Genomic DNA, 12,333 nt, shown 5'->3' with positions numbered 1-12,333 from the left:
TAGTTTAACCCTTGACCTCCGCAAGTCAACCAATAGAAATTGATGTGGCGGGAGCATCCTAACCAATCAATACTTAGAAAATTATAAACCGCGATGTTCGAACAAACAGATACGTCCGTAAACAACGTTCGTTTCGTCATCAAATATAGAAGATACAGGGTAAGCAATTCAACATTAAATTATCCAATTTCCAGTCTTTGTGATTAATGCTGCCGATTTATATTAGCCAACCGGAATATTTTGTCCGAGATGGATTATCTATTTTTAAAATGACCAATAATATTTCAGAAAAAAAGTCTTGTTTGGACTTGCAGATGCGAACAACAACAACAATACCTTACTGTGTAACCAAACAAGAAAATGGTGTTGGTCTCTTGACGCTCTGATTGCAAAGCACAGCGTGAGATGTCACTGTAAACAATCGTTTACATATACATTACTGGCTTTGGAACTTAATTAAGCATATAACAATGAGTAAGGGTGTGAGTGATTGCTGGAATGGTATCCCTGAGTTGGATACTGGTCCTGGATTTTCAAAAAAGGCCAAAGACTCCAATGACGATCAGTTATCAAGCTGTGCAGATTCAGCTAGCGTTAGGACGTAAGTTGAAACAATTCATTTTATATTGCCGGACTGAATTCCTATCACTTTTTATCAGTAATCGCGTGCAGTAAACTTAAAGAATTTAAGAAAGTTATAGTTAGAAATGGTTTTAGTGCCATGGCAGCACATATAGTTTCCGTGATAAATTTATTTTGGGCGTAGCCGGACCTGACTCTTCTTTCGACAGGAAATTTGTAGATTCCCCAGCTTTCATTCTGACCCATTGTTTATGAAACCTGGGTGACAAGAAGACTAGTGGTATTCGATTTCCTCAAGAGTCTCACAAGACCCATGGGATATTGGAAATGGGGGTAACACATAGCAGGAGACTTGTGACTTTACACTGCATTTGTTTGGATGACATTTGCAACTTTTCATTTGTGTTTGTTTGACTACCAACACATTCCAAATAAAAATTCATCTGATGCATTGCAAGAACAAAAAGCAAGACCCAAAGAGCGCTGATTTATTTTCTATAATCAGTTTGTGGCTTCTGAGAACATTGATCAAGTAGAGATCCAGTTTAAAGTGACATGCCTTCCTGCAACCTGTTACCCCAACCAGCTAAATTGTGTGGGTCTAATGAATACCACCCTCAAAATATGGTAACAGGTACCAAAGCAGTACAAGAAAAGATAACAAAAATATTAAATATTTTGTCATTTTTCTTTTAGGATTTTATGTACAGTGGATTATACTTGTATAAATAATAATAATACCTTCATTTATGGAATGTAAGTATATCAGTGTGTGCACATGACATGTCTTCTATGGCCAGGATTAGAAATACTGATTTCAGGAATTACCAACACTCAGGCTCATTTCTGTTGATATTAAACCAACTTTTACAAGAATCCTGAATGTGATGAAGGGACTCATGAACTTCTTCCCACCTGTTAGAAAGTGGTCCTTAGCTATGAACTTCTTTTCTTTATTATGTCATAGTTATCAGTGTGTCTGTGTGTGTGTGTGTGTGCTAATAAAGCACCTACATGTAGTTAGTACACAAGCAGTGCAAGGTCAAAAAGAAAAAAATGGTCCCTTTTGTGCAGCTCATTTACAAGGCTCCCATCAAATGGAATGCCCATTATTCTTGACTGTGTATGTCAGTGTAAATTTTTCCATGAACATCCATGTTTGTAAATCTTGCACAGAAATCATGCATCTTATCAGATATACTGTTCAACCTTTTCAGCAACAGACATTTTTTTCAGTGGAATTTATGCATACGGCTATTATGACAATGATAATAAAATTATTTGTTTGTGTCATTAAGGACCCAAGCTTCATAAAACTGCAAAGTTTTTCTCTACATCCCCCAGTTCTCTCAGAATGTTTTAAAATATTGGTGGCAGAGGTGGTTGAAAAGGTAGAGGGGTATGTAACATTTGGTTTTATCTCCAGGCCCAGGATGCAGACTATCTTAGAGGATTATGAAGTTTTGAACACAGTAGGAACTGGTTCTTATGGCACATGTAAGAAGATCCGCCGAAAGAAAGATGGAAAAGTAAGGCTGTGATTATTAAATGATGTTATAATATTGCTAACGATAGCTGATACTCTAGCAAATATGTTTTTAAACCTGCATTAGTGAATAATTTCAGATAATTGTAACATGTTGATTGGTTTAGACATTGTGTTAACTCTTTATATAAATATGATGTACTTTTCTGCCACAAGGTGTTTGTCTGGAAGGAGATGGATTATGGTTCTATGTCTGACACAGAAAAGCAGATGTTGGTGTCTGAAGTCAATCTGCTACGCGAACTGAAACACCCCAACATTGTGCGATACTATGACAGGATTATCGACAGAAGCAAGACGACCATTTACATTGTTATGGAATACTGTGAGGGTGGAGATCTGGCCACCATTATAAGTCGATGTCGCAGAGATGGGTAAAAAGGATATTGACTAATTCTCCCCCCAGGGACTGGCGGCATGCCCCTCTTTTTGATTATAAATATTGTGTTATTTATTAAATAGGTACACAAGCTTCTCTCTTTCCTAAAAAAACATGACTTTTCAAATACATGTACTGTCTTCTGCTAACCTTTTCAGTTAAGATTCAAAATAATCAATATTGTTGTTGACAATATGGAAAGAAACTTGGGGGAAATCTGATCATATAAGTCATATTAGTAACTATTTCCCAGCCAATCATTGTAGCTCCATTTAAAGTTTTGACCTCTCTATGTAGTACAAACTCAACTGTGACTTTATTCAGGGTAATCAAAGTTTGCTAAATTATGATAAATTAGTGCTCTTATTAGAATTATATTTATAATTTAGTGGCGTTAAGCTGTTTATGTCTGTTATAAGTTTTTTCTTGTAGACGACTTATGTATGCTTATGCAGGTATTTTTTGTGTATATCAGGACACATGTAGATGAAGCTTTTGTGTGGAAAATCTTAATACAGACAACACAAGCACTTCATGAATGTCATCGCCGCAAAGATGGACGAGCAGTGCTACACAGAGACCTGAAACCTGCTAATATATTTCTTGATTCCAACAACAATGTCAAACTGGGAGATTTTGGCCTTGCAAGAGTCTTACATCATGAAACTAGCTTTGCCAAGACCTTTGTGGGAACACCTTACTATATGTCTCCTGTAAGTATTACAATAGTGTGCAAATAGATACACATGGAAAATGTTCAGTCGCAAGGATACATCAGGTAACGGGTTCGTTTAATTGCTCTCAATATTTTTACATAAAAACAGCATAAACAAATCCTTATGTCTGCAGTTCATATTTCTGGATAATTTCACTCTAATAATTACAATTTGTTTGGAATTTTTTTTAATTGAATACCTTCCCTGCAAAACCTCGGATTCTATCCTGCTTCAGGTTTTTCATGTACATTTATCTTTAGAATTTGAAATCATTCACCTTGAAACTCCTTTGTTGATTGTGCATTAGCAAGATTGGCCTCATACTGGTTGTTTGATTGGCCGACAATCAGTCCATTGTGACATTAGGGGATATCATGCCTGGTCTTCCAGTGAGATAGCACCTGCTTGATAGTGAGATAGTCTGCTTTGAAACTGACTGACAAGAAGACACTGTTCTGATATGACTGATATTTAGAATAATGTTGCAACACTTATAAAGAACTATGTGTTGATAATTCAAAATGCAATATCAACCCTAATTATCGTTATTACCTTTTTTTTTATTTTATGTTTTCAGACTGAATACAAATACATACTGTTATTCAGCAGTTTCCATTTTAGTTTAATAAACAAAATGTATGCATTCATCTATAATATATCCCACATAAAGTTTTAAAAAGCATAATTTTTCTTATTTTTGTAATGTTGCATAACAGTGATATCACAGTTCGTTGTACGCTGAGAACATCAGAAGGTGCAACATCATGTTTGAGGTTTCACTAACATAGCGTTATATGTATACAGATTTATAGTTGATAAACAGAGTTTACGTCTGTTTTCATCCCTCTTTTGAATTAACTAAGGTTATGTTATTTGTTGCTTTTAAGTAATCCTGGCCATGCTTTTGTTCCCAGGAGCTGGTGAATAACCAGTCTTACAATGAGAAAAGCGACGTTTGGTCACTGGGATGTATGCTGTATGAGTTGTGTGCCCTTCACCCCCCGTTCACAGCACCCAATCAGATGGAGTTAAATAAGAAGATAAGATCAGGAGAGTTCTTCAGGATACCTCTTCGTTATTCAGCAGAGCTGAACCAAGTGATCAGTCGTATGATTGAGGTTGAGGTACGTGTCCTGCAGCTAGTATTTTTCTTTCATGTGTTAAAAGTTACTTCAGTAGGCCGAGGTGGCCGAAGTGGTTAGCATGCCAGCACGGCACAATGACCCAGTTTCCTTTCACCAATGGGGTGGATGTGAGTTCAAGTCCAGTTCATTCCGGGTTTCTCTCTGGCCCTGCATGTGGGAAGGTTAGCAACCTTTGGATGGTTGTGGATTTCCCACTGGTTCTGCCTGGTTTCCGCACACCATAATGCTGGCCTTGTAGTATAAGTGAAATATTCTTGAGTACGGTGTAAGACACCAATCAAATAAATAAAAGTTTACTTCGTATGTTGCAAATGGCCCATTAAATGCTTATACATGTAGACTTAATTTAATTGTTATTTCACCTTATTCAATGGATTGATCAGTTTCCCAGCAATTTGTTTACTTTAAACTTCATATATTGTGAATGGCTTGACATTTGATTTGATATATTTTTTACTTATTGATTGGTGTTTAAAGCACTATACAGAAAAAATAGAGGTAACAGTTGTAAATATGTATCCCTGCAAATGGAATCATATCTTATCTGAATTTATTTGTTAGGTTCTCAGAAGACCTAATATGAAAGAACTACTAAGTGATCCGTATGTGGTTTCAAGGCAAGCCAAAATGGAGTCGAGTTACTCTACATCATCGCTGTCAACCCGGCTAGAAGAGGCACTTAAGGCTGTACAGGCACGTCAAAAACGGATGGATTTGAAAGAGAAAGAATTGGAGGGTTAGTAATACCAGTAGATAGGTTCACACTGATGACAGTCCTTGGTCTCTTTTTCACTGAGAGCGGGTTATTTTAGGACTTTAATGTTCATGTGAAAAATGAAAATGTTATAAAATTAACAAAAAGGCTGGAACAGTAACTGTTTGACTCTTGTACTCACTGAGCTGCAACATTGATGTATATTTACAGAGTTAATGGATGCATACAATGGTTTCACAAGATTCTGTTCCACTACTAAAACACAAGCCAAATCTAAATGGTGTCATCAAAATCATTTTCAGAACGAGAACACAACCTGATCCTGAAAGAAAAATTAGCTGACAGCAAAATGGCAAGGTATGTGTTTTTTATGTGGCCATTACTGAAAGTTTTTTTTTTTTTTTTTTTTTTTAAGAATCCCCCCAGAGAAACAGACACTGACCATATCAAGGGTTTTCAGTGCTGCCCCTGTGAAATCTGGTTGCCGTAATGATATGAAAGTAACTCTGGGCCCGTATTTATTAAACGTTTTAAGACTGAGTCACAAAATGAAACACAGCTACAATTAAAATGTTTTGTTCTAGGAAGTTCAAAAGTTGTACACTGATTCTTTACTGAAGAACAATGTACCAATCACAATTTGTGTTCTTGTCTGTTCTTAGTTTGGCTTTTTAATCCCTTGCAGTTTGTCTTAAATCTTCTACACATATATGTTTCTTGATAGGTATGAACCCTGGATTGCTACCAGTGATAAAGCCATAACCATGTCTTATGAACACTGGAAAATATGTACCAAAGAAGTTCCATTAGTGCTACGTTATTTGGTAAATAGTGAAGCCTACAACATTATACCATTTTAGTTTGATGCAGTTATGCCTATGTGTATGCCATTAGCTGCAGTGTTGTCAGAGGAAGAAAAGGTCATTCAAAGGAAGATTGAAATAAGTTTTTACACTGTCATTTTGTTATTAAGTTTACAATGTTGATTATTACTGATGGAGGACTCCATCAATCACATTTATTTATTCATTATTCTCCAGAGCTGAATCTATGCTGAAAGACGTGAAGCACCAGAAGTCAAGAATGAATGTGGAAAACATCCCAAAGCTATCTGACATAATGTCTCCACGAGTTGGGATTTCGCCGTCGTTTACAGGTAGGCAGAGGCTAGCCGGGAGGCGCTCTCCCCCAGTCCGATGCCACGCTATAGAGACCAGCCACGCCCACTCCACACCAACAATACTAGACCCCACCAGCAATACAACCCAATAGAGAAATGCTTGCTCTTCAAGAAAATCTGACACTGTGCAAGGACTGACTGGTTTACGGTCACAGCTGTATAATTACAGTGTGAATTGTCTGTTGCTTGCTGTTTACTGTTGACATGGAGCAGTGTAGCCGGCTTATTAGACTGGGTTGTTCATTGTGGATAACAGTTAATCTTCCTATCATTGCCTAATCGCCTCTCCCTCCTGTGAGAAGCAATGCCATAGTTAGTAGTTCACCTCAGAAGGGATCCGTTTTGATCATGTGGAGCCTTTTTGGGGATTGTCTCTCTGATCACAGAATCCAAACATACAGGTAGTCTTAGCCATTTTTGTCAGCCATCAATTAGGGGGTCTGTATTAGTCAGTGTGGGGCCTGTATTAGTCAGTGTGGGGCCTGTATTAGTCAGTGTGGGGCCTGTATTAGTCAGTGTGGGGCCTGTATAAGTCATGTGTAAGCTGTCATGGCACTCTTTGACTGGTGATCTCTAGTGTGATTTTCCCAAGGCCATACATGTAGCTGATCGCTCACCCTGCTTGTGGTTCTTCATGGGTCATGTCTAGTTGCTCAGCTCACCTGTAAGCTGTCAAGGCACTCTTTGACTGGTGATCTCTAGTGTGATTTTCACAGGGCCATACATGTAGCTGATCACTCACCCTGCTTGTGGTTCTTCATGGGTCATGTCTAGTTGCTCAGCTCACCTGTAAGCTGTCAAGGCCATCTTTGACTGGTGATCTCTAGTGTGATTTTCCCGAGGCCATACATGTAGCTGATCGCTCACCCTGCTTGTGGTTCTTCATGGGTCATGTCTAGTTGCTCAGCTCACCTGTAAGCTGCCATGGCACTCTTTGACTGATGATCTTTGAAGCCTGTTTTGATAAGTGTTGTTCTCCGAGAACCATACCTAATTGCTCATCCTACTTAAACACGTGTATCCATGGACATTTTTGGCTGGCCGGCTGTAGTAAACAAGGACTGTTCTGACCAGTGTGGCCCTTTCTTGGTTACAGCTGATGATTCATCTCTCCTGTATAACCATCCCCACAATTGCTTAGCCATCTTTATATCTATGTGGCTCTTTCTCTGCCATCCCTTATTTTTCATATACCGGTTTGAAGCTTTGGCCAAAGGGGTCTTTATAAGTATGTGCAGTTCTTTCTGAATAATAACCAATTACTGGATCCTACTAGTAAAATAGCCCTGGCCAAATCTGACTGACAACCTGTGAAATGGTATGTTTTATGTCTGGTTTTCCTAGGGCCAGTCCTGATCTAGGAAAATCGTACATGTGAGAAGCTGAGGCCAGGCTGAGTTCAGTCTATACTCAGAAGACATGTCAGTGGTTAAATCTCATCAAATTTGATAAAAACTGAAAAAAACACATAAAACCAAAAAAAAAAAAAAAAACTGACGTTGAATCTGATTGAATAATATATGTCAACATCAGTATATAATGTATTCAGTGCAATGATGTTAAATCATATGCATGTTAATTGTAGTATATGTCAGTTCTAAAAAAATGTATTACAAAAGTTTTATGATTGCTGTGAACCTGAATGAGCTGACAGTTTAACGGTGTACTGAGGGGATCATGCTACGTACCAGGAGTCTGTTCTACAAAGTGTGTGTGACAAAAGTTTTATGATTGCTGTGAACCTGAATGAGCTTACAGTGTAACGGTGTACTGAGGGGATCATGCTACGTACCAGGGGTCTGTTCTACAAAGTGTGTGTGACAAAAGTTTTATGATTGCTGTGAACCTGAATGAGCTTACAGTGTAATGGTGTACTGAGGGGATCATGCTACGTACCAGGGGTCTGTTCTACAAAGTGTGTGTGACAAAAGTTTTATGATTGCTGTGAACCTGAATGAGCTTACAGTGTAATGGTGTACTGAGGGGATCATGCTACGTACCAGGGGTCTGTTCTACAAAGTGTGTGTGACAAAAGTTTTATGATTGCTGTGAACCTGAATGAGCTGACAGTTTAACAGTATACTGGGAGGGATCATGCTACGTATCAGGGGTCTGTTTTACAATATCTGTGTGACTTTGCGCAACTGTGATAGAAGCATAGACCTTCAGTATATGTTAAAGTAAATGAAAGCTAAAATATGAAGTCAGGTTCATCATACAGACAACTGAAAACTATGTGTAAAAATACTTTCATTTTTTTTTTAGATTTTTTTTAAGAGTGTTGAAAGGCAATCGAATCTTTGAATTCTGTGGTGGGCTTTATGAGCCATACTGACGGTATTTAGGAACTCTGACATCAAATCACCTTTTTTTCCTAATGTTCACCAGAAGGAAGGAATTCTGAGAACATTATTTCAGAAAACTCTTACTCATGGGTTAAAAAAGTTATTCCAACATTCAGTGTCATGATTAAAGTTGGAAAAACTTCCTGTGATGTCAGAACTCTGAAAGCCCACTTTAGAATTCAAATGTTTAAATGGCTTTAACTCACAAAAATTTATAAAAAGTTAATGAAAGTATATTTATGCATAGTTTGAAGTTGTCTGTATGATGAACCGTACTTCATATTTTAGCTTCCTTTTACTTTAACATGACAGTTATGATTGTGCAAGTTTTGTGCACACTTTGTAGAACGTTTCTCTGATGCTACACTCGCTTTGCATGATATACAGAAGCTTGTTACGTGTATGCTGCTATGTAATACTAATGACATAAACAGTGGCATGCTACATCGGGCTTCACAATTCTTCTATGGAATTGGAAACAAGGTTTTCCCAATTGTGTCTACCAAGTTTTTAACTCCTGCATTTTGCATCCGTAATGGCTTTGCACAGCTTGCTTGTATGTAATAGTCATTTTATGCTTTGGGATTTGACTGGAAAATATATACGTGTATTATGCAGCTGAATTTATAATGATATACATTTAAGTGCACGCCCTTTATTTAGGATATTATGTGTATTAGTATTCTGTTAATTTATTATTGTCTGTGTTATTTTGTGTGTGCTTTAGTGTAACTACATCTCAACCCACTGGTGCTTTCTATTCAGAGTTGTGCAATGTGTTCAAGACTCTGTCATATATTTTGTCTTGTGACAATTTTCAAACTAGTCATTAAAATTTCCTCTTTTTTCTGCTTTTCTCTTTTGCAATTTAACTCTTGTGTGGCTTTGTTTTATGTGTTCTTGTTTTAGGTGGTAGAATGGCACAAAAAGTATTTGTTGCTCTGTTAGTGCAACTGATTGGTGAGAGTAGCTCAGTGCACTCTTGCGAAGACCTTGAGCAAGATCAAAGTATCAAACTAGCAACTAAAACATGATCAAAACAATGCAGCTTTATAGAGAAGAATTCCTATGTGTCGAATTTGAATATCAACCTGTAGACCTTGACATAGAATGATGTTACTGTTGTTGTGTTGCCCAATTTAAATTAATAGCTTCAGACCTGGCAGCTTTTGATGGAATGCTTGTGGGTACAGAAATAAGGGTTGTGTAATGTACATGTATTTGTGAATTTAATGTTGTGTTACATGCACCTTTACTGTACATGCCCGACAAAGCCAAACTGTTTCCTACAAAATAACGCTTCCATTCAAGAAATTGAGATTATATATCATGTAATATATGGGTAAAGAGCTACAGCCCCTCAAAACTCGACAACAAACGAAGTGAAGCCCTTGTGGTTAAGCAGTAGCATAATTGTGCAAGTATATCATCAAAAGCTTAGGCAGTAACCCTTAAATAACTGATATAAATGAAGTCTCAAAATCAAAATTTTTGGATGTTATATGATGTCAGACAAGGCAGTTTTGCAGGAATGCGTTGAAAAAGCATTTGAGAGAACAGTGTTGTTTGTGTCAGTATGCGTCCCTGTTCTCCGCACCGTGTACAGCAGAAGTGTGTACATGTGAACATGTAGTGGATCATTGGCCTAGTTCACTTCAACAGGCACAATTCTGTGTGTTTTCTCATGTAAGGTATTTCAGATTTTTTACTCACAGATTTTGTTTTTGATTGATCTTACAGATTTATCCACAGACCCAATACATGACCTACTTTATCCCTCTGGTGGTGGTATATGTTCTTTCAATATCTGAGATTATAACTTTTAATGTCTTGTTCTGTGTTGGGGAGGGGGGAGGGGGAGAGGGTGTTACTGCACTGTACACTCTCCCCAACAGGTCATTCAAAAATATTGATTACTCGTAGACAGAGGGCTACACACCTCTGCACGAGGAAAGTAGCGACCCTGTTTAATATCGCATTTATATCACATCAATAACATTGTTAGGTTTTGCTGCACTGTTGAATATCACATCAATAACATTGACTGGTTTTGCTGCACTGTTGAATATCACATCAACATTGACTGGTTTTGCTGCACTGTTGAATATCACATTTATCTCATATCGGTAGCAAATAGATTAATTTAAGTTTCTTGGATGCTGTGAGTTTAAAGGTGTTGTTTTTTTTTTGTCTCACTGAATTTTACCTCATTTTGAAATTTAATTGTCCAATGTCCTTGTACAGTGTATTTAAAAAATAGACCTGGGCCCTGATTCACGAAGCTATCTTAATGTTACGTTCACTTAACTACCACGGCAACCAGTACTGTAAGTATTACGCTGTCATGGTAGTTGCGAGCTCGTAACGATGAGAGAGCTTTGTGCAACTGGGCCCAAGATCTCAATGAAGTATAATACATAACCACATTTACTTTAATAGACCAGCCTATTACATATATGTTCATCTTCATTTCATGATATCAGTAGTATTTATGAATAATGTCATTATTTTATAATGTCAAGATGAAATGTTTACAACTTTTGCCAAAGTCACCCTCAAATAATAAAAATTTTGGGGCTCTAATAAAAAAAATTTTTTCTCTGTCCATAGATCATGATATATCCCCTTCCAAGCAACCATGCCTAATGAAAGAGAAGCGTGACCCAGATACCCCAAAGAAACATGTGACTTTTGAGCAGAATTACGGGAAGGAAAACCTCGCAGAGGATCACAACAACCGAAGACCTAAATACAACAGGGATGTGTACCTGAAGGATGTGATCAGGAAAAAGCCAGATTTAATGATCGCAGACAATCACTCAAACATTAGGAATTTCACAGGATATACTGATATCTACACCCGAGAAGTGGCCAAGCGACAAGAGCTCAAAGACAGGTTGTACACGGCTAAGCTACGGGCACTAGAATTACATTCAGCAGATGCTCATCTATACTCACGAAATGTATTATGGTTTCGATGAGACATGGTTTAATATATAAAAAAGATACAACATATGTTATATATCTCTTTGAAATTTTATCCTCTAAGATATCCATTCTTCTTGTATAGTTTGTAAAACAAAAAAATTCTCTTGTTGGTACGCACAATGCAACATATAAACAACAGGGAGCTTTAGGGCAAAGAATCAGAGCTCAAAACCCAACTTAAATTTAGTGCTCCTTCCTCAAGTGCTTGATTTGACACTGTACAAATGGAATAATATAAATTCATTGATTAACTTGGGTCAGTCATTTAATGTAGGACTTGGATGAAAGATGACGTCAGCTTTTCGAGATATGGTAGCCAGTACAAATTTGCACTTGTTTTTGTGTAAGAGTGCAGTTGATAGCAAAAGAGGAAAGAGTCTCTGTAGCTAAGTGGCATAGCACAAGATTCAGGAGCCTCGCATCAATGCAGTCACTATGAGTTCAAGCCCAGCTCACGCTACCTTCCTCTCCAGTCATATGTGGGAAGGTCTGTAATATATATATTTATATATTATATCCATATAATATATTATAGTACAATTTAAACCAGTCTAAAGAACTGAATTTCAGATTTTCTTGTACAGGAAATATTCTTCTGATCTTGCCAAAATTTACAAATCATAAGCATACTATTAATAATATTTATTTATTAGTTATCAGACCTTGGCAACTTTTACCATCACTAGTATTTTGCATGTGTTAGAGAGATTTATTTATTTTCTTATATTATTGTACTG

General features: G+C 37.2%; 1 protein-coding gene across 2 annotated transcripts; it reads left to right on the top strand.

Annotated features, from left to right (window-relative positions):
* Positions 1-146: 146 nt before the first annotated feature.
* On the top strand, positions 147-12,069 carry LOC135466650 (serine/threonine-protein kinase Nek2-like). Of its 2 annotated transcripts, none has more exons than XM_064744260.1 (9): positions 147-159; positions 2,009-2,111; positions 2,285-2,502; positions 2,983-3,220; positions 4,138-4,347; positions 4,930-5,104; positions 5,386-5,440; positions 6,124-6,239; positions 11,219-12,069. In XM_064744260.1, the coding sequence occupies exons 2-9, from the start codon at positions 2,016-2,018 to the stop codon at positions 11,587-11,589; spliced, it is 1,479 nt and encodes a 492-aa protein (XP_064600330.1). In that variant the 5' UTR covers positions 147-159; positions 2,009-2,015; the 3' UTR covers positions 11,590-12,069. The 2 variants fall into 2 exon arrangements, with proteins under 2 accessions (XP_064600330.1, XP_064600329.1); XM_064744259.1 differs by lacking the exon at positions 147-159 and adding an exon at positions 361-601.
* Positions 12,070-12,333: the final 264 nt, after the last annotated feature.

This window comes from Liolophura sinensis, chromosome 6 (genome assembly GCF_032854445.1).
Source record: "Liolophura sinensis isolate JHLJ2023 chromosome 6, CUHK_Ljap_v2, whole genome shotgun sequence".
NCBI lineage: Eukaryota > Metazoa > Mollusca > Polyplacophora > Chitonida > Chitonidae > Liolophura > Liolophura sinensis.
The sequence above is the reverse complement of the archived record's forward strand: the minus strand, read 5'-3'. Positions and strand labels throughout refer to the sequence as shown.

What these genes read in the sequence shown, in the direction of transcription:
- LOC135466650 (XM_064744259.1), top strand. Translation starts at nt 471, where the DNA reads ATGAGTAAGGGTGTGAGTGATTGCTGGAATGGTATCCCTGAGTTGGAT. An exon ending in GATTCAGCTAGCGTTAGGAC is followed by an intron (nt 602 to 2,008) that starts GTAAGTTGAAAC and finishes TTTTATCTCCAG; the next exon opens with GCCCAGGATGCAGACTATCT. An exon ending in AGTCGATGTCGCAGAGATGG is followed by an intron (nt 2,503 to 2,982) that starts GTAAAAAGGATA and finishes TGTGTATATCAG; the next exon opens with GACACATGTAGATGAAGCTT.